Source organism: Solanum pennellii, chromosome 2, assembly GCF_001406875.1.
Source record: "Solanum pennellii chromosome 2, SPENNV200".
Classification (NCBI taxonomy): domain Eukaryota; kingdom Viridiplantae; phylum Streptophyta; class Magnoliopsida; order Solanales; family Solanaceae; genus Solanum; species Solanum pennellii.
Window position 1 is genome coordinate 46,725,313 of NC_028638.1, and position 23,095 is coordinate 46,748,407.

General features: G+C 33.5%; 2 protein-coding genes and 1 pseudogene across 4 annotated transcripts; 2 read left to right on the forward strand and 1 right to left on the reverse strand.

Annotated features, from left to right (window-relative positions):
• Positions 1–4,566: 4,566 nt before the first annotated feature.
• On the forward strand, positions 4,567–16,383 carry LOC107012043 (annotated as a pseudogene).
• Positions 16,384–17,307: 924 nt separating this feature from the next.
• Positions 17,308–22,785, forward strand: LOC107009060 (stem-specific protein TSJT1-like). 3 transcript variants are annotated; one of them, XM_015208321.2, is made up of 6 exons: positions 17,308–17,671; positions 17,917–18,157; positions 18,562–18,682; positions 18,835–18,965; positions 19,489–20,938; positions 21,684–22,785. In XM_015208321.2, the coding sequence occupies exons 1-5, from the start codon at positions 17,460–17,462 to the stop codon at positions 19,699–19,701; spliced, it is 918 nt and encodes a 305-aa protein (XP_015063807.1). In that variant the 5' UTR covers positions 17,308–17,459; the 3' UTR covers positions 19,702–20,938; positions 21,684–22,785. The 3 variants fall into 3 exon arrangements, with proteins under 3 accessions (XP_015063807.1, XP_015063808.1, XP_015063809.1); XM_015208322.2 differs by having other exon boundaries at positions 21,692–22,785; XM_015208323.2 differs by having other exon boundaries at positions 17,315–17,671; positions 18,835–19,081.
• Positions 19,984–22,387, reverse strand: LOC107010084 (acylsugar acyltransferase 3-like). Its single transcript, XM_015209349.1, has 3 exons — positions 22,181–22,387; positions 21,618–22,002; positions 19,984–20,090 (listed from the first exon to the last, which is right to left on the reverse strand). Exons 1-3 carry the CDS (start codon positions 22,385–22,387, stop codon positions 19,984–19,986), a joined length of 699 nt encoding a protein of 232 aa, XP_015064835.1.
• Positions 22,786–23,095: the final 310 nt, after the last annotated feature.

Genomic DNA, 23,095 nt, shown 5'->3' on the forward strand with positions numbered 1-23,095 from the left:
ACTAAGCTGTTACACTTTGTTGTTTCCTTATTTGGAAATATATAGATGAAATTATAAAAGTTTGTAAACTTGACGTGAATTATTAGTTTGCTCTTTGAATTTGTGATATTCTTAAAAATACTCATTTATCTGACTAACTGAATTTAAATATATCTCGATCTTGCAATAATACGAGTGAAATATATCCCTGTTTTCGATCAAGTGCAGTTTCAACGATTCTCACGATTTTTTATTAAGAGTCACATGTTTCTACGAGAGTTTGAGATCTTAAGTCATGTGACAGATCATGAGTGTATCTAAATTTAGTTAGTCAAGTAAATGAACGTTTTTAAATATGTAAAGAGGAAGAAACTAATATTTGCATCCAATTCAGGGGTGTTTTCAATAATTTTTCTTTTATGATTATATATCCTACAATTTCTACATTACCACTCGATGCATCTATATACTTATCCTGTTATCTGTATCAAATATTTAATCAAATTAATTCTATTTAATCATTAGAAATTTCAATCTCTTTAAACGAATCTTAATCAACGATGACATGTTCATTAATTAAGGCTACCGAATTTTACACTATAGCCATGTATGTCATATGTGACAAATTCTTAATCATAATAAACTAATATATAATGTCACCCTTTGAAATTACATAATCATGAAAAAATTAACACAATATTAAATAAATATGAGCACAAATAGATATTAAAGGAACGATAGAAAATCTTATTTTCTTTTTCCGCAAATCTAATATAATGTTTAATGTGCATTTTTCATAACAAGGCGGTTCCTACTAGTGGGACTAGTTGATGTTTGAAATTTTAATTAAGAATTATTAACTTGTTAAATAAGTGATTATTCAAATTGTTTTTAAACATATCTTTTTTTTTTTTGGTAACACTGGAAATACGTTAAACATATCTTAATGCTAATCATCTAGTTGCCACAAGCATTATCTAAATCTATGGTCGGAGCTTAATAATATCTATTATTTGCCTACTTTGAAAAGACAGTTTAAGAAACGACAAAAGAATAAAATACAAATAAAAGTAAGACGTTGAATTTGTTTATGTAATTATGTTTCTTAAACTACTAGATGATACACATGATAACATAATTTTTTTTTAATGTTTTATTATACAAAAAAGTAATACTTATGCCACAGAATAATTAAACACAATTAAAGGCCGTACACTACATTGTTTATGAATTATGATCAATGATTAATCATTTTTCTTATAATCACTGATGGACACCTAGCTGAGAATATTTTATTGATGAGCAAGGGATGATTTTTAAAAGAGAGAAGTTAGGCGTAAACCTAACGTAAAGAGTAATAATTATAGATAATTATGGAAACTTTAATAGAATTTAAAAACCTTATGAATAGACGATGCAGTAAAATTAAGATATTTTTATTCAAATTCATTTGCAAATTATTGTTGATTTTCTGGAATTATAGTACTATTATTTTATTAGATTGTCAAATTTTTATTTTACGCTTCTTTAAATCTTTTAATGTTCAGTTTTACACACTAGGTATGAATTCAAGATTTAAAGTTTATATGATTTCTATTTTCTCTGTCCGATTTTATTTGTCATGGTTTTCTTTTATAGAGTCAAATAATAAAAACTTTGAGTAACATTTTATGATATATTTTTTTCATCATTTTGATATGCAAAAAATTACAATTTAAGTATTTTTTGTATAGTTTTTATATATTTAATTGTTTTGTTTAATATAGCAAATTAATATAATCTAATTTAACTTCACAAATTAGTCAAATTGACTTTCAAAAAGCGCAATATAATAAATAAAAGTGGACGCATGAAATACCTAATATAGTAATATATCAACCTAAAGTTAATACTATAAGAGAGAGAGTCACAAAAAAATCATTAAATTCACGTGAATCTATAACCCACTATACTATATATATCCTTACTATGTACACAAGTCCCTTTTTTAATGCGTACGACTATTACATGACATAGAAATTACATCTAATAAGAAAATTAATAATATTTCACTTTAATAAGACGGAATCTTTTATATTTTGTCCATCGCCACAAATTATTGAAGTAAACATGGAGATTTTGATCAAACTAAGTCATTATATAAAGCAATTCATCAAAATAATATGTTTTTCTAAAAATTTACAAAACTAGTATAAACGTATTTCACAGTATCGTTTAGGGTATATTTTATTTTTTAAAAGCTGATGGCGTTAGGTTTATATACATTACTCACACAACGTTTTACTCCTAAAACGTTACTGCGAGTAACGTTTTAGGAGTTTTTGGAGTAAAACATTATTTACAGTAACGTATAACAACCTAACGCCGTTAGCTTTTAAAAAACGAAATATATCCTAAAACGTTACTGTGAAATACGTTTATACTAGTTTTGTAAAATTTTAGGAATACGTATTATTTTGATGAATTGCTTTATATAATAACGTAGTTTGATAAAAAATTCGTAAACATGCATGCAAATAACGTGAAATTAAACGAAAACTATAACGATAACTTCATGGACTACTATTCCATGAAAATTATGTATTTGATTAAAGAAAATAATAGATAAAACAAAACGTGCTCATTTGACTAAAAAGAAAATCGAAAGACACAAAACTGTTCCTCAGGTAGTGATCGTTTGTCTATTATGGTTAATGGAATATTTTGAATTTAAATATAAAAAATATTTTATTTTTAAATTTATATGGTAGATATTTAGATTATTCGAGTTGATGACTTCTAAATCTAAATGATAATTCAAAAGATTAAAAAATATATTGTCTTGTTTGATCGATGTATAATTTCCAAATTCCATTATGATAAAAATAGTTTGTGTGGAAGAATAATTGGCCACGATGACAGGGAGGGACCTGAATAAAAACGAAATTCATGTGGAATAGATGCCTAAAACTAAAAATTATGCTACGTTGCATATGCTCATAGGGGTTTCTAATATGTGGTCCTTAATTACTCCAAGGGACGTATTCAAGGGCCAATTGAAGACGCTGATAGCGATGAATTTCATTTATATGACGTTATTTAACTTGATATTTAATAATTCAATTCGAGTTATTAATATTGTGATCTCCTTTTCCATTCTCAAATTTATTATTTTTTGAAAAATGTTTTTTAAAAATACTCTCAAACAAAACCAATTTAAAGGGTAGAAAAGAAATTTGAAAGTTTAGAAAATCTTTTTGATTATTAAAATGGACTAAAAACACTTCTAACTTGGCATAGATGATTAGTCCCTAAATTATTGTCAGCCTCGAAAACATCGATATGCCATATGACATAACAAGTGATTTTAAACTCTTATAAAAACATGCGACTCTTAGTAAAATAGAATTTGAAAAAAGTGTTGAAAACACAGTTAAACTTAAAAAGAACTTAGGGATGTATTTCGCTCATGTTGCAAAGATCGGAAAAATATTTAAGTTCAATTAGTCAAATACAAAAGTATTTTTAAAACCACAAATAATTCATATATGAAACCAATAATTCAAACCAAGTTCAAAGATATTTTTAATATTCTATTTTTTAAAAATAAATAAAAAAGAGAAGGTATAATTGAATTTTTTCTGAGAGAAAAAAAATTATGAAATAGTTAAAAAAAAAAAAGAATATACTTCCAAACACATGCCGATAAGAAAAAAAAAAAGAAATTCAAGTTGAAATTCGCCCATGATACATACCTGTGGTCAAATATAAATAAGTCCATAACCCCGTGTGAACTCGGCGTTTTGTTCTTATCGAGTTTGACACATATACATGTACTCGATTTGGAGGCGTTGCCGGATAAGACTAAAAAAATATGTTGAAATTTTTGACAATAATTACAATTTGCTATGATTTTGTTTCTTATACTAAAATATATATATATATATATATAAAATATGCTTTATCAGTACATTTGAATGTACGATATTAATCATGGTTGTTGTAACAGAAGAAAAAACCACGTTTCATTACATGTCATTTCTTTCTCTAATAATATTTGGGGTTTTGATAGTTCTCTATTTTCTATTTTGAGTCTTCTTTGTTAGCGCCAACTTGTGTTGTGGAAAAAAATAAAATTCTTCATGAGATATTTTTTCGGGATTTGAGAATTAATCGTATTCGAAGAAGTATAACGTAAATAGTGTATTTATATACTATTGATCGATAGATTTCATAGCTTAAATATGTAATGCATATAGGTGGATGATTGAATAGTAAGGGATTGTTTGATTGCTGGTTAGAGTTATGCATATACTGTTAGTACTATATTTATTTATATGAATTACGTAGTTATGTAGGGTTTAGCTATATTTTACACAAAATAATACATAAATTTCATTAATTTTACATATGTGTTAGTTGTGGATGTTTTTAAATTACGTACCAAATATTGTATTAAATGTTATACATAGCAAATAATGCTACCAAAGATAATATTATTATGCAGAATATAAAAAAATATAACGTAACTTAGCTCTTAACCAACTAACAAATGATTCATAAGAAATTTAACCAAACTATCTAAACATGTAGTATGAATTAGATAATGTATATATTTCATATAATATTTTCTCTCTCTTTGCCCCCCTTGCCTTTCTCAAGCTAGAGAGATAGAACAAGAATTTTATATATATTAACAAAAACTGTGAGAGAAATTCAGCCCAAATCACTTAAATATGGGCCTCATTTAGCCCATGAACCGAATCACTTCAAATATGGTCTTCATTTAGCCCAATCACTTCAAATATGGGCCTCATTTAGCCCATGAACCTATTTTGTGAGAGAAATTGAGCCCACTAAGTTATTACCCGGATGTTCAAAATCGAAATCCGAACTTTTTCCCAGTTCTCGTTTCCATCAAAATTTGGTTTTGGACCTGGTGATCAAAGATTCAAAACTACTGAAATGCCTCGATGTGAAAGTAAAAATGACGATCGGAGAATATCGTCTCCGTATTCTTACAAAGATCGGAAGTCGCATCATCACGAGGTCAATTTTTCTCTTAAAATTTTCTGACCATATCATAATTTGATTCAAATTGCTCATAATTTGCTTGAATAATTTGAGTTAATCATCACAAAAATCTAGTAATTTGACCTAAACGACGAATTTCTAATGTACTGGTGATCTTGGACGTGAACTAAAGCAATTTAATCTGAGAAAGAGTACTAATTTTTATTTTATTTCAAGCAACAGTTAGTTGGATGAAGATTACGACTTGAAGCTCCACTAGGCCAATTTTTTTGTGTTGTGTAGAGATTAGGGGGTACATAACTCTGGCAAAACCGGTAACCTGAATGGAATAAGTGTTGGTGGTTTATGGATATCAGGTTATTGAGTTACCAAATTTGTAGGATGAGAAATGGTTGTGTGTGAATGGAACTTTTATGTTACATTGCCACATGGTTGTGGCTGAAGAGAAAATGCAATGCCAAATTGATTGAAATTCTCATTTCTAAGAACTTCGAGGATGAAAATTAAAATGTATTAGCCTGTCAACTTTACTTTCCTGTTTTTTAGAGAATGTAGAAAGTATTAGCTAAGGGTGTTAATGTTACCTTGGAGTAGTAATCGACCATGGTGTCTATCACGGGAGACTAATGTTGACAAAAAGAAGTAGGTGGTTTATTCCAATACTTCTTAAGCTTTGGTGGAAAAAGAGCTGCCCGGTATATGTGCCGGTGAGAAATTGAAGGTACTTTAGTATTTGATGTTTAATAATTAAAATCTGCATGTTGTATTCATGCAATTCGATTTAATTTCAAGCACTCTTACTTAAAATAACCTGTCTCTTTTTTGTTTCCTACATTGTCAACTCCATAGAAGAAGCTTTTGATTGGGAATTTTGATCAGTTAGGCCAATTTTAGTTTGTATGTCATCTCCTGAACTCGTGAGCATATATTTCTTTGCTTGCTGCTATGGCCTAATTTCAGAATATCGTCTAATTGAGCTTCTCCAGAGCCATTCTAATGGATCGCAGCACTTTAGACTGAAGGCTAATTTTTCTGGAGATCAATACCGTCACTGTCACCGTCAGCGTGAGGACTACAAGGATAAAAGCACCAGGAGCTACAGAAGAAATGACGACAATGAGGATTACAGCCGTTCCAGGAACCATAAATTTGACAGGTCATTTTAGGAGAAGTGTTTGTATGCATAAGCTTTTAGATCTTTTCATTTGTTATGATGGTTCTTTTGTGGGGTAGGGGGTGAGTTTATTTTGAATTGATAGGTCATACTTCCCTCATGGTTTATTATGCTCTGTCTAATTTCCAAATGTTATAGCTACATTCAGTTTGAAGAAATAAATAGTTAGAGGATAGTTAATATATAGGATTTGTTAACACAAACAGTTCCATGAGGAAAATCAAGGCACTCGGCTCTCAGCTGGAAGTCTTTGTACAGTTGTAATTTTGCCCAACATAAGACAATTCTTGCTGTTTCAACAATAAGAAGAATATTTCTTTGATTGGTTTCCTTTATTTTATGCATTTTTTAGCTTTCTATCAATGGGCAACATTAGCACTAAGGCTGTTCTGGACACTACAGTAGGATGTCCCAAGTACAAAATTTGTTCAACTTTGTAATAAACTAAACGGAATCTACCATAGAGTGCTCTTCATATGCATATTATACATTCACTGAAAAGCTAACTAACTAAGCATCTATGTTTGAGGACAAACAGCTGCAGTTCTTCTGTTGAAACATCTTTGATTCCTTTCTTTCTGCACCACCTAACAGACAGATGCAGGAATGGTTCTCTATAATCTGCTCAGCGCCCAAGGAGTTCCTTGACATTCTTTGGCATCACATATCTTAAACCCAAAATATGTTCAAAATAAGGTTCCACAACTGGATAGGTAGGAAAAGTGCAAATAGAAAGAAAAAAAGACGATACTTATCATTTCATATTTATCTTTGTACTTCTCACAGCAACAGATTCTTGGCAGGTTATTAGATATTAAAGAATTAAAGAATTAAAGAAAAACACAAAGCCAAATTATACATATAAACCTTTTGTTTCATGATGGATTATATATATATAGCTTACATGATTGTTTTACGAGTACAAGTAACACACTGGATGAATGAATATTTTTTTTTGAAAATGGTAATATTAAAATGATTATCATTTTTATTTGGCCATTTTGTTATTATTGTGATTTTATAGGCGCCAAGATCGTGGAGGTAGATATAAGGGTGAGACATGTAGATCCCGTTCTAGGTCAAAGGATCGGTCTCATGAAGAAGCTAGATCAAGATCAAGTTCTCCTTTACCCCAAAGAGGTTTCCTAATAATTTTTTTTAACAATATGAATTTCCGAATTGATAACTCTTTATTCTTTAATACGCTTTACTCCCAGGTTTTCTTTTCACAAATTATGGCAAGATCTCAAGTGGTCACATTATCATGTGGTTTAATTTTAAGGGTGTTTTTGGTATGGAGGAAAATCCAAATTTTCCATGTTCAGGTTAGAATATCCTCTACGAAAAGTTCCTTAAAAATGAGGAAAATGACTTCCCTAATCAAAGTAAGAAAAATAAGTCACATAAATGACATTACAAGTTCATTATCTCTTACTCACCCACCCAACATCCCCCATCCCCTACTCTTGACCATTCCAACCCCCACCTCCCCTAAACCACCACTTCCCACCACATCCCACCCCTAAAGTGTTTTGCTGGATAACATAGAAAATACTGTTGAGATAATATTTTCTTGCTTACCTACCAAACCTTAGAAAATAAGTAAGAAACCCACTAATATTTCAAGAAAAACATATTCTAAAAAAATATTTTCCATGGAAGTCATCTTCCTCCATACAAATACACTCCAAATGTTTTCAATTATTTTATTATATTAAGAGGATTCAAGTCTTTTTCTCGATGCTCTATTTCATTTTCCTGAGAGGGATTTGTTTGTTTTCGTTCTTGTAAAACATGAATGTGTTTTACTCAAATCATAGAAAAAATTCTTGATTCACTTAACGCATCCACAAATTGATTTGTCATAGTCTGTTTTTCTTTTCGACAGCAAGCGGACAAGTGGCTTTGATATGGCTCCACCTGTTGCCGCATCTTTTTCTTGTGGGGCAGGTGAGCATTTAGAACCTGAACAGCACATATTATTGTTCTCTCTTACCAAAAATGATGTCAGTACTGTATTTAGAGATTAATGGTTATGTTCAATATGATAAGCTTTAATTGGTTTCATGCTGATAATTTCTACTTGAACTGAGAGATCGTTGTTGTGTTGTTTGCTGTTGTGTTGGTTCCTTTTTTGTGATTTTGTTCATATGGCTAAGAAGGCAATATTGGAATTTATGTCCCACCATGCTACTCGTGGGCGTGAGGACTGTAGATTTAATTCAACGAGGAATCAGTGCTTCGGTTAGCTGGAACTTTTCCATCATCAACAGCAACTGTTGTAATTTGGTTGACTCACAATTGTTATCCAGGAACCTGCAGTGCTCGAATGTAATTCTAGTTTTATTATCTGAATGGTATACAATATCTAGGTAAGGAATAGTAGCTTTTCCCTTTTATGCTCTCTCTTCTGGTAAAAAGCTACTAATTTAATCCCTTTGTGTCGAAGACAAAAATTTTCAAAAAATTATATTAGGTAATCTGTTCAATTTTAGCATTTAAATCTGTCATGTGTCAGTTGTAACACATTAATTTCTCAGTTCTTACATTTTGATTCATCACTTTCGATTACCTCTTCACTTATTCCTCATTATGTAGAACAACTTCTGGGTTCTTCGAAGGGTCATCCATTGATTTCTGGAATGTTACAGAATGTTTTTCCAACTGATGCAACTCAGGTACGACTATTTTAATTCATATGATTGTTTCTTATATTTATTTTTTGCATCCATTTAATTATTTCTCTGAATAAAGTGTCTTCAACAGGGTAATCCATTAGGTTCATTCCCTTTCTTGCCAGTCCAAGCCATGAGTCAGCAAGTAACTATATTTTTCTGAAGCTCAATTCTCTTCTGTATTTACAACAAGTATTTCACATTTTTATCTGTTTTTTTCATAGGCTACAAGGCATGCACGACGAGTCTATGTTGGTAGCCTTCCACCACTGGCTAATGAACAGGTATGGCAATATTGGTATAATGGTCCATTTCCATCATCTTTCTTCCACTTTGTACCTGGGGTCCTGACTTCTCTCTGAAATGGTTGTCATGACTTAATAGCACATGTTATACTTTATTTTATTTTTTTAAAGCTTGCACGTTGTAGAGGCTTGTATTACATGTATTCTAAGATTGGTAATTGTTCTTCAAGTCATGAGTTTGAACCTTGCCGCGGACCAAAAATCTGGTATTCAGAAGGGTGAGGTGACTATCCATGGAGATTCGAACTGTGCATATTCGATAAAAGAATGGTGATGACTCTTAGAAATGGTTTTATGGTAAAAGGGTGAGAAAATGGTGAAAACAGAGGTTCATTGTAGGGTCAGACGCAGGTATAAATTTTAACTCGAGGAGGAAATGTTTTGGAAACAGCTCCCTAGCCATAGGCATATAACTTACAATGTTGATCTATTTTTATAAATTAGGGCATAGCCTTGCATTCTTGCTAATTTGGGATTGAGGAGTAGTTGGTTTATTTATGAGCATGAATACATCAATTTGAAAGATGTTCTCTTCTTGCATTGTGAAGATTGAAAAATTTGCCCCCTCCCAAACAAAGGGGCATGTTCATGAAAATTCTCTCCTTGTGCTGAAATTGTCCCATTAAAAGCTGACATTTTAACTCAATTTAAGACTATATCAAGGCCAAGGTGTCCCTTTTGCATTCTCGTAAGAGTGAGTCAACATTGAGAGTGCTCAAGTCTCAAGCGTGGTATGCCATCTAAGAAAATATGCTCTATGGTAGTATCTTATTACAGGACTTTCTCATATCAAATTTTGTTTCTCTTGGGATTTCTTATTTCTCCTTCTTTTGCTGCATCTGAAACAGACAATCTCCGCATTTTTTAGTCATGTTATGATTGCAGTTGGTGGAAATTCTGCTGGCCCAGGTGCATTCAAGTTTCCAAAGTGATACTTTCATATATATCCACTGTTACACCCCTTGTGAGTTTAACCTTTTTCTGAATCTCAGGTGATGCAGTTGTCAATGTGTACATTAATCACGAAAAGAAGTTTGCATTTGTGGAGACGAGAACGGTGGAAGAAGCCAGTAATGCAATGGCATTAGATGGAGTTGTTTTTGAGGCATGTTAAACTATAGCCTTTTCTCTCTCTCTCTCTAGGTTTTGGGATTCATCTAGTTTCTCTCTTTTGGCCAATGAGAAGTGACTTAAACTTCTAACACTTCTCTTTTTTCAATTTGGCTGGAAGGGGGTAAGGTGGTGGTTTGGGAGTGTGAAGGAAAGAGCAAGGGAAACTCAAGGGACTTGAGATAATTTTTATATCTACGGTTGGAAAGATATTTAACAACTTATTAATTGAAAAAAGTGATTCGCTTCTATTGTTCCCCTTTATTTTTTGTATGTTTATGAGGGTTTCCATTATAATACATGAGATGGAAAAACAGTCCTGATTCTTCGTGAATAGAACTGTATCTGTGACTCCAGGTAATGACATCCATCTATGTTCTTTAGTGCTCAATAATTCTGATATCTACACGAATCATCTTATTGAGGTTAACTGAAGATGCTGATATGTTTTGAGAGATGACGCAACTCTCATCATGTTGTGAGTAATAGAAAGCACTTCCAATCCTCTTAAATTTTTTATTCAAATGAAAGCACTAATGCTGAGAACTTCCTGGCTCCTTTTTCTGTATACTTGTTTGAGGGGCAAGAGTTTGGGAAATAACTTTTGACTTGAAAAGAAATTTATGTGTTTTGCATGGATATTTCAAGAGGAATAGTTTGGATGACACCTTTAGGCTTTAAAGGAATTTTATAATTTCTTGTCAGCATTAATTCTCCATAATAGTAGTACTTGTTCCAATGAACATATCTTATGTAGACATATGAAAATCTTCAAATATTCTTCCCCACTGGCAGTGACATATAAATGAGTATTCTTTGTTGTTCTTAGCTGGGAGCTCGTGTCTCTAGTTCTTTGTTTCGCCAGGTGCATTTGTTAGTCTAACTATTTGTTAATTCTCTATGCTTTACTGTAAACAGGGTATTTCTGTCAGGATTCGAAGGCCCACTGATTACAATGCTTCGTTGGCTGCTGCAATTGGTCCTGGCCATCCAAGCCCTCACCTTAACTTAACTGCTGCTGGACTCATGCCTGGGTAAGTGGAAGTTGTCTATTTCCCTTCATTGTTGTTGCTCCTGAAATCATGCCGCTGTTTTATGGTGGCTTAGTTTTGCTTGATTGGTATTGTTAAGGTTAGTTCTAATAGATAATTTCAGGGCCGAAAATATATTGGAATGAATGATTGGCCGCAAAAGTCCAATATAATCACAAGATGAGTGTCACTGAGATACACATGCTAAGATAGATTTGCCGTCATATAAGATTGGAAATGATCACATTAGGCAGAAGGTGCAAGTAGCATACATCGAGAATAAAGTTAGAGATAGTTGCTTGAGATGGTTTGGTTATATCTTTCGTCAACCTTCAGATGCACTGGTCTATAGCCTATAGGTGCAAAACCATGTCAAGTGAATTTGTTAAAAAGGGACGAGATAGACCCAAAATCACATGAACGCAAGTTTTCTTGAAATCCCTATAACCTTTTAAAAAATGAACTCCTTTTTGACCTCCCTCACTTCTGATACTAGACAAAGCTGTCAGCATTCCTTTCAATGCCATGCAGACCTAGAGAAGAAGTACAATGGAAGAAAAAGATTTATGTAGGCAATACCTTTTAGTTGGGTCTATGCCAGTGGAAAATATAGAGATAGTACTACAACTAATTATTATTGTTGTTGAGACTGGCTTAATGAGCATATATTGTGAGATGCTCCAACTGTATGAGTGTGTTTATCTCGAAACAATGAGCACAATAAACGTTAATTCTTCAATTTTTCCCTGTTAGTTTTTAGTTTCTTTTCTCTCTGTCTCTCTCCCTATTTTGGGATTTTTCTTGGGAGGGGAAGTGGATTAAGGATGGAATCTTACAGATGCACACCAAGAACCGTTACACAGAGAAAATATGATTCTAACAGTTACAGCGCTTTGGTGTCTTCTATTTTGGGAGACTATTTTGTGTATGGTCTTTGTTCTAACAAATAATGTTATTCTTTTCCTCTTAATTTCTTTCTTACCCTATCAAGCTGTTTCCTTTTTGTTTTTGTATTCATGTGCTTATTTTTCTCATCAGAGCAACTGGGGATGCGGAGGACCAAGATCGTATTTTTATTGGTGGATTGCCATACATTTTTACTGAAGTGCAGATAAAAGAATTACTGGAGTCTTTTGGGTACACGAACCTTTTATTAGATGGCCATTATCACTAAGTTTCAGAATTTTCTGGAGCTATGATGTACTGAATGTTGTCTAGTGCAGACCGTTGCGTAGATTTGAGGTGGTGAAGGATAGAGACACAGGAAACTCTAAAGGTTATGGTTTCTGTGCATATCAGGTGATTAAGCTGATATCTAAGTTTATTCTTGCCTTAGACTTTTGAGATGTAGAAAATGTTCCAACTCTTCCCATATCAAGATTGATTTTTGAAAGCTGATTAATTAGAGGCTGATATGTTCCAACTCTTCCCATATCTTTACTGCAGCGTATCAGCCATTTGCGGATAATTTGCTTAATCTCTGTCCATTCTTCCTATTCCCGTTTACTGAAGATGTCACATTTAAGAAAAAGTTCACTGAAGATGTCAATCTGTTAAGTTACAATTTACAAATGAGGCCTCCCAATTTTTTTAGATTTCCAAGAATAGGTAGATTTTTGTTCTCCTTGGCAGCACTTTTCTCCGTTCAGCCTCTTTCTACTTTGATTAATAGGATATGGTCTCATCTTCATGCCAGTTGAGTAAAATGCTCAAAAGTTTACCAAATCTGCAGAGGTTTCACCGAGTCATCTAGATCTCAGTTTTTCACCTCCTTTAGATAAAATGCCATTGCTTCTTGATAATTCTGAAGAAGGTTCTACATTATAATGGGTAGCTGACCAGCTATTACTTGCTTCAGAATCCATTGGATACAGACATGGCTTGTGCTTCTTAAATGGCTTAAAAATGGGTGACAAGACACTGACGGTTCGACGTGCTACCTCTAGGTATGTTCTTATCTAGCTTGTAGGAAATCTAATGATTGAAGACTGGCAATATTTGAGGCCATTTAAAATTTTGGCCTGCAGTAATTTAGTCCGGATTTCATCTCCTATACTCTTTTTTTCTATGAAATATTGCTCTTGGAATTTCCTCTAAGTCTTGCATTACCTCTTTGTTTGTGTTTTAGTAGAATGAATTTATAGTGGTTTCTTTGTCGTACATCTATTTCTGTTTCGCATCTGAAGCAATCATTTATAGTAACAAATCAATTTTTCTAAACTGAACTCTTTTGATTGTTTACTTTTGTGTTCAAACATCATCCGGGTCTATACTGTACATTGCCAGATTACTATGTTTTTGATGTTCATGTTAGAGTGATGACCTTCCTGTGAGATGAAATATGGAAGTACATTATGCGACCCAAGAAATGTGTGTCTTCAGCCAATTTGGATAGTCTGAGATGTTTTATCAATTTTGTCAATCTTTGGGAACAGTACCAACTGACTGAATCAAATTTTGTTTATTTGCTCAGTAAAGAGTCTTGTGCTTTTAGAAACAAATGTCTTGCATGCTCACTTCGTCAGTCTCAAAAAGTAGAATTTGTAAACTGCCTTGAGCTTAACAATGTTCAGCAGCCAAGTAAACTTTTGAATGATGATTAACTTCTTCCCATATACTGATTATATCTTCCATATGTTATTTCGATGAAGGGGTGTGTGGTTTCTGGGAACAACACTTGTGATTCTGTATTTAACCTCTCCATGGTAATTTACTGTACTCTTTTATAACTTTTTTCCAATCATGTTTAACAGCAGTGGGCAGGTGAAATCTGAACAGGAGTATATATTAGCTCAGGCAAGGCTGCACATAGCTATGCAGGTTTGAATACTTTCTACAGTATTAACTTATTCTTCTAAATACTGCCTTTGTCCCAAAAGTTTCGACATTTTTCACTTCTTGAGCTTTGAGCTAAAGTGAACTTTAACTAACATTTTATAATATGTTCACGTGCAGTTTGATATGTGCGAATTGTAATTTGTTGTACTTATTGTGAAACTTCTAATGTCTAATTTTAATTCAATATAATAAATAAATTGATCTGATCTAACTCCTAAAATTGGTCAAACTGACCTCAATAAGCTAAAAGTGATTGGGACCCAGTGTGCATTTTCCCTAATTTTGAATGCTGAAGATTACGTTGCTTGCTTGCAGAAAATGGCTTTTGAAGCTAGTGGTATGACTATTCCTGGTACAGAGATAGGGCCTGTTGTGACTGCTGAAATTCCAACCAAGGTCTTATGCTTAACCGAGGTATTTGCTAGTCTGCAAAAGGTTATAGAACTTATATTTAATGACAAGGTAAAATATTGTAGTAATGCTAACGAGTTAGTCATTCTCTGGATGTTTTGAAGGTGATTACCCCTCAAGAATTATTTGATGACGTAAAGTATGGAGAAATTTTGGAAGACATGAAAGAAGAAGGCCAAAAATTTGGTAACTGCAGCTTCTCATTCATTAAAATATCTTCTGTTATCTCTTTGTTGTTTTTTGATATGTTCTTTATGTTTCCATCTGTTTCTCATGTTCACATAGAAATTGTTTCTATTAAAAAAAGATGATTGAACATGAGACACTTTCAAATTGATTTATAGTATGATGGTTGATTGCTCACCTTCATAATTGGATGAACCAATGATTTAAGACTTAAATGAAGAAGAGTTTAAGGGAAAAAGGTAACTGGATTTATAATAGTTTTCAGTTCTATGGGCAAAACATTTTTGAATTGATGATAAAAGATTGGGTACCTTTGTAGAACAATATACTTTCAACTGTTCGTGCTTGAACTTTCAGCCACGAATTTTGTCTCGCAAGCTGCTGCTCTATAATGTCGATTTCACTCATAGGACTACCCCTCATAAGTCTCTGCTACTTTCATAACATGGGCGTTTTGACGTGTTCCCTATTTATGTGGATTCTCGTCTTTCAGTTTATTAATATTTCCTGATATATTGTGCATCCATTTCTGTTTCGGGTTTTCCTTTTATATGTGCTACTCAATCTGTACAATTAAGTATTTGATAAGTCATTGGATTTCCTTTGGCTGAATTATAGGTGACTTGATTGATGTTGTTATTCCTCGGCCAGAACCTGATCAAAAAATGGTGGTGTTTTTGGGAAGGTAATAATGTTGTCACTTTTACGTGTCCGAGCTTTAAGAATTAATTCGATTTTGTTATGCTGAGCAATTGTTGTATCTGTGCTGTGTGTTCTGCAAATATATTTTATTGTTGAAATAATTTGCTGCCATTGAAAGCCCCATGGTCACTTCTTGGTTGACATTGGTAAAAAAAAGTGCTCTGTTACTAGAAGTTATCGCTTATTTTCCTTTTTACTGTTTGATTCTAGATTTTGAGATCATCTTAGAATGTACTGTTTAGGCAATTTTTGAATGAAGAAGTGATGCATAAGCATTTTTATTTTTTTCTTTCCTCATCTGTCTCTCATATGTATTAATCCTCAACATTTTGCTGCACAGAGAATTGAAACGACTCATTATTTAATCCTCATAAAAAATGCACACAGAATGTAGCATCACTATCAAATGATCATTTTGCCAGTAATGTACATCTTGATAGTTCACTTCACCCTGCATGGGTGTTATATATAGCCATAAATCAACAGTCAGGATAATACGCAACAATTATAGTAGTCTTTTTCGATCTTGAATCCCCTCTCCTCCTTTCAGATGGTTTTGTGTTTCAAACTGCAGGTATTTCTCGAGTACTCTGACACTATCGATTGCACGAAAGCAGAAGCAGCACTTGGTGGCAGGAAATTTGGAGGGAATACTGCTGTTGCCATTTTTTATCCTGAAGACATACAACAAGAAGGATTATGCCTCTTAGTTTTCTGAATATCTTCCATGTTTATAGTCTTGTATAGTTTTAGTGCTTGCAATCGGCCATTTAGCTGCGGTCAAGGCTGTTCGATAATTATTTTTCTTCCATCACAATTGCAACGCTAACCCAGCCATGGTGGGTGGTTTTGGGCTGTTGTTTGATATAGTCTCGCTATTAGGAGAAGTTTTTCATGTTTCAAACTATTGTAATGACCAGATTTTGGATATATTTATATAATTCTCAATATTACTAAAATATAAGCCTTGTTCCACTATTAGTTGATACCAATTTCATGTGATTTGAAATCTAATCTAATTTTAGCATATTCAGTTATCATATAACTTACCTTATGTTGCATACAATCATTTCTAGTACTAATACTTTTCAATTCTATTCGATTGCAGATTCATCTAAACATTGATATTTCAATAATATTCATTTCCTTTATTAATTAGTTGAGGTTAAAATAACCCAATATTCATCTCAATATAAGTACTAATGTTAACATAACACAAAGAGCAAGGAGAATGAATGAATAATCAGATCTCTTTCTCATTTCTTATTTAAGACAACATAAAAGTTCAAACTACCAAAAGAAAAAAAATATTAAATTAAAGTAGAGATTCAAGAACGTGAAGAAATGCCAAAAGGGAATATAATACTTAGTGAAGTTTTATCCAAAAAGTATGATTTGCTGATTAGGATTTGTGTCACTGTCAATTCATGTTATTATAGATAAATTTTGACCATTTCAATTTTTAATCCAAGATTTGTTGGGAACTAAAATCCTCAAGCAACCAATGGTCTAATCTAACTTGGCCATTTCATAAGATTAACATATTGTTTTTGTTATCCAACTCAAGTTTTAAAGCGAAAAAGAAAATATTTATTTAATCCAAGAACTAAAATCCTCAAACACAACCAATGGTCTAACTCTTGTCCATATTATAAGATTAACATATTCTTTATACTGTCCACCTCAAGTTTAAAAGTGAAAAAACAAACAAAAATATTTTTTGGTTCCATGTCATCCACCTCAAGTTAAGAGGGGGGAGGGGGGGGTGATTTTTTTTATTCTATGGCCCCACTAAAATCCTTAAAAACAATCAGTGGCCCCACTTGCCCATTTTTATATAATTAACTTAACTTTCTCTCCATCTCAAGATTATTAATGGACAATGTTTGACACTTTTTGTCTCCTCCAACCCTCTTAGCTATAAATACTCATCTAATCACTTATCATTTCTTATATTTGGCACCAAAGTTTATCACCTTGTTTGTGCTTCCTCACTAATTTACTTTTTCATAGATTTTGTTTGAGAAGAAAGAAAATGTTGGCAATTTTCAAGAAAAGTGTGGTTGATCCACCAATGGAGCTGCAGAGCCCAGCCTCTTTGCAATCATCAAACAAGGCTGTTTCCCCTGAAGAGACTATGAAGAATTTCTTAGCTTCAAATTCCAACAATGGGTTTTCCATTGGATTCATGGACAAGGCATTCTTGGCCTATTCCAAACCTCCATCCTCATCAAATGCTCAACAAAGGTGAATCTTTTTAACCCCCCACCAGAAGAAGAAAGAAATCACCCATGCCTCTGTTATCTTGAGATTTGGCTATATTTTTTATGAAATGATCATAAAGATTCAATTTTTCACTTGTAAATGAACAAAAAGATGTAGTGGGATGCTAAATGTTAATGATCATTTCTTGAATTCTTCATTCTTTTGTCATTTTGCAGCTTTTTATTTGTGGTAATGAGACAAATGTATGGACTTTTTTGTTTTTTCAGGTTGTTCTGTGGGTTGAATGACATATACTGCATTTTCTTGGGAAGCTTGAACAACTTATGGGCACTAAACAAGCAGTATGGTCTGCCAAAGGGTACCAATGAGGCCATGCTTGTGAGTGAAGCATATCGTACCCTTCGTGACAGAGGTCCATTCCCAGCTCATGAGGTTCTCAAGGGACTTGAGGGTAGCTATGGCTTTGTGATCTATGATCACAAGGCTGGTAATGTCTTTGTTGCCCTTGTGAGTTCTTTTCTAGTTCTAAAGTTTATCCCCATCAATATGCAATTTTTAATAATGGTAGTTTTCGAGCCTGTTAGTGCTGAGCACCTCAACTATTCATTAGAGTACATGTTGCCTCTTACCAACACAGCTATGTCATAACTGCCTACTAAGGCTTAGGCAGATAGAAAGAAATGATTTTAGCAGATTCTAACTCTTTCTTGTAGTTACAATCACCAAAAGGAAGTGCATTGTCTCTATAAATGTATATAAACAACATTTTCTTACTCTAATTGGAGATGGAATGATGGTGATATCAATCTTGAAAGGGAACATATACAATAGATCATTTATTATATTCTATTAAGACATAATTTCCTTTTTTTTCTCTTTCATTGAATGTCATGAATTGTGTCTATGTATAGGGTGCTGATGAAACTGCAAAGATATTCTGGGGAATAGCATCTGATGGATCTGTCATGATCTCTGATAATGTGGATCATATCAAAGGAAGCTGTCTCAAATCATTTGCTCCCTTCCCAACCGGTATGTAGCTCAAATTGGACCAATGTTTAAAGCAAGATGTCTTTTATCTTTTCCGGTTACACTTGACAAGAGGCTGATGGGATACAACTTCTTTTAACAAGAAAAACACATTGAAAAAAAAATGATTTTTGATGAGATGGATATCTTGGCAGGGTGCATGTACCACAGTGAAAGTGGATTGAAGAGCTTTGAGCATCCAAGTTTCAAGATGAAAGCAATGCCAAGAGTGGATAGTGAAGGAGCCATGTGTGGAGCTTGCTTCAAAGTTGATGTCTACTCCAAGGTGAATAGCATGCCAAGAGTTGGAAGTTCTGCCAACTGGGCTAATTGGGGCCAGCAGGCTTAGGTTCATTTGGACCTCATTTTAACTAACTACAATATAAAGAAGAAAAGAAAAAAGTACTTTATCTTTGTCTTCATTCCTGTTGTTATTTTCTGTTTCCCTATTGTATTTCAATAAGCCTCCTGCATCTTCCATAAGGGCCTCAGCTTTGTAAATTTTCACATGAGGTTCCAACATGAGAAGATTGTTGAGTTTCCCTTTTTGTTTGTTTGCTTAGTTCCTAAGTGTTGAAAATTAGTAATGAGCAATTAGAACAATCTATATAAGTTATTTGTAATGACAATCAAGATGCAATGACCATTTAGTTATTTTCTTCACAAAATTTGTGCTAAACCCCTTTAAGTTTCTGTAAACATTGAGCCCCATCCTCATCCCTAAAATAATTCATTTCAACCACTATGAAATTATTCAGAGATGGATGGTTGGATACTCACTAACATGAGTGAACAATTTGAATTTGAAGCTTACAAAGGAGGACGCAGAGAAAGCTGAGCAGGTCATCTCATCTTTGTCACCAGATGAGTTGGAAAGAATGGTGAGATGGGCAGCAAGGATTCAAACAGGAATACAAGTTCTCAAGATTACCAAAGATTTTGTCATGGCAAATCCTGGCATGAGCTTGGCACTTTTTGTGCCCATTTTTGCAGTCTTCCTTCACCTGTTTGGCTACATCTGAGCTTTTTCTGTTCTTTTATATTTTCTTGTCATGTTAGGAAAATTCATACATTTTTTCTTATAAGTTAATAAAATTCTATACAGAACAGCACTAAACAGTGCTGGATATGTACAATATAGCATTACAAGAAACTCATACTCCTTAATTATTCTTGCTAGGACTTAAAGAGATCTATTTAGCATCATAAACAATATACTTTCTACACCAAAAAGTTAAGCTGTGATCATGTCTAGATCTCTTTTGATTTGTTACCTTTTGATAGAAATTGGTATCTGAAACTTGCTAGCCTGACTTATCTGGATTCGTGCTGGTAGGCCTACTAAGAGAGTGAAGTGCTCCCTCTAAGAAATCCTCCATTCCTTGTACTGAACTACCAAGTGCTTTCATTCCTAGACACAATGATAGCGACTCGGTAGTCTTACAAAAGATCCAGTTCAAGATAAAAAACCTTTCATATATGTATTGCAACTTAATGTAGCAGAAATAGATAAACTTTTATAATCTGCATTTTCAAATGTGCATCAATATCTTAAACTAACATATCTTTTACATCCCAAGTGTTTCATGAAAATCTCACCCCCATTTGACTTAAAGAACTGCTGGTTCCACTATGACTACTGAAAGTTTGTTGCATATCTTATTTCATTTCTCATAATCCTAATGTTGAACAAACTTTCAGGTATAGTATTCTTGGTTCTATTTTAAAACCTCGTAATCTTGAATCACTTAGATGGTGGTTTCAGGTGAACGAGAAAGGAAGACAAGAAATCACAACAGCTAGACCAACCAAATGTTCATGCTCTATGTTTTTTTGAGTATGTCACCATTTGTATGTGTGTAAGTGTGGGGGATGCGTGCTGCAAAATAGGAACTCATTTGTTATCAATGAATGTCGAATAAGTAAGACTTAAAATGGTTCAACAAATATAGGCCTATGCCCATTCCCAATAGTTTTCAAGCCACTCTTGTATTTTAATTGTGTCAGAGTTTTGTGAATCTGTACGATGATTCGATTATTTGCCATTTACTGCTGTTGTTCTTGGTGAACTCTTCTTTAAAAATCATTAGCTGATAATCCACATATCCATACAGCTCAAGAAGCTTCAAAGTAGGTATATCATCAGTCTAAATACTTCTCAAGCAAGCTCTTCTAACTCTTTTGGTGACAGATCCAGAAGCTGAGGTTGGGTCTGAGCTTCTAGCACGAGGGAAAAATTAGTCTGAATAGAGCATACTGGTGAGTCTTACACTAGTTCCATCAAAAACTCGTGTTTCAGATATTTATTTTAAACATTTTTCACACTTGTATAAACTGCTCTTGGATGCTCCTACTTACTCTGGTACTGGTTTTTTCTTGCACTCTATTTTGAACTGTTACGTAAGTCTTTTAGTATTGCTAGATCTGTCAATGTTATGGAGAATGTCATTGTTGTATTTTACATGGTACATGATTTCATTTACCCTCTATTCTAAGTTACAAGGTCAAATGTTATTCCATCATTCAAGCAAAAGCAGAAGTACAAAGCCAAGTAAACGCTGATATAGACATGCAACTGATTTATAGAAGATATAACTTAAATAATTGTACAACCCCTAACCTTCACAAAAAGAAAAAACTAAAAAAAGGATATGAAGATCACATAATGGCTAGCTTGGCAAAGTGTCTTTTAAACAGGAGTAGCAAACTCTAGGATCTCTTTGTTACTCTGAAATACTGACATCAATTTCTGTCAAAGTGATTAGTGTGTTTATCCTGTCTCTACTTGGGTCATCCAAGACAGTTAAGTTGTTCTTCATTGGATTTTTTGGTGAGTCACCCTTGTAGGGCTACCCCATTCAATATCAACCTTATATAGCCTAATGGCACAAGCTGGCACATAGATAAAAATCATATTCCATGTCTAATGTGATCTTACCTGCTGGCTCTAATATGATTTCCATAAGTGAACGTGAGGCTACCTGATATCGATGATGTTGTTTAGCCTTGCAGAGCTGAGCAACAAAGTGGGGCACTTGAATCTCATCTTCTGTCGCTGCTCTTGTGTTAAAGAAATGAACACCATTTCCAATGGTGTTTAGGGGCAATGATGGGTGTAAATTCATTAGATGGCACGATAGAGATGGTATGAATATGCCTGAATTATTTGCCTTGGACGCTGCCCTTCCACATTCATGTATAAGTGCTGTGGCAACTTCAAATCGAGTTGGATTCTGCACTCCTAGATTCATTGAAACTGTATCCTTGAGTCTGCCTAAACTAGAGGATGAGAAACTGTACATTTTTGACACACATGGTTGATGCTGATCACATAGAACATCAGGCACAGCATACCGGAGGATCATCCATTAGTAGGAAGAAAGAATTCACATCAAACTGGGAGATGGTTTGAAATCAGTCTCTCGAGTTATAGCAGCACAATCATTGAGGAACTTAGAGATACACATGCATCAACAATCTTATGTGATATGCATAACTGACTGCTATGCCACCATAATCGAAATGGCTTAATTGGACCACTAGTGGCCTTCTGTCGTTGAATGAACTAGGAGTCCTCCAAGGCAAGTCTTGTGAGTACACTGAATCTGTAGCATGGTTGAGAATTTCAGACATTGGACAACTGACTCGGACATTTAGATACTCAACACCAATGTCATTGCAATCAACATAGAAGCTTTTATCATCCATGATTAATCTTCCGGCAAAGGGATAATATGAGGCCAATACTTTTGAAAGGGAGTATTCAAGAATCTGGCTGTACATTGTTTGCTGCAGGTTTAGCGTGTGATCGCTGAGAGAGAAGATTGTGACGTATACGTGAAGCAGGGGAATGTTCTTTTGTGAAATAATCATTGATAACACCATTACTGTGAGCACAGGTCAGGTCCTTCAAAAGTACTAGTTTGCAAGTCTTAAGGTTTAAATTCCTGCAATATAATGTAGAAGGAAGATAGTAATGGTTGAAGAACAGTAAAAATAATTATATTACATGACTTGTATGTTCTACGCGTTCTTTCTTTGTAATAGTAATTGTTAAACAGGTCAAGATGAGTATGTTTGAATTAATATAATCAATTATTGTACAAGAAGGTTGACTTCATATGTACTTTGTTAGATTATATCATTTGTTACACTTCCATCTCATTCCTCAAGTACCAACAGGAAGTTTTATATATGATATCATTCCATACTGACATTGAGACTGTTTTGAGAATTGATATAAATCTTACAGCTGTGGCTTATAATACTAAATTCCATTTAAATCAATGATTTCTATTTTAGATGTTCCTCTACATATTGAAATAGCTCCTTCCTTCTTTTCAAAGCTATCAATTTACCATAGGAACTCCGATAAGACTCATTCGATCTTCTCTAGTGACTTTGGGACTATTCCAT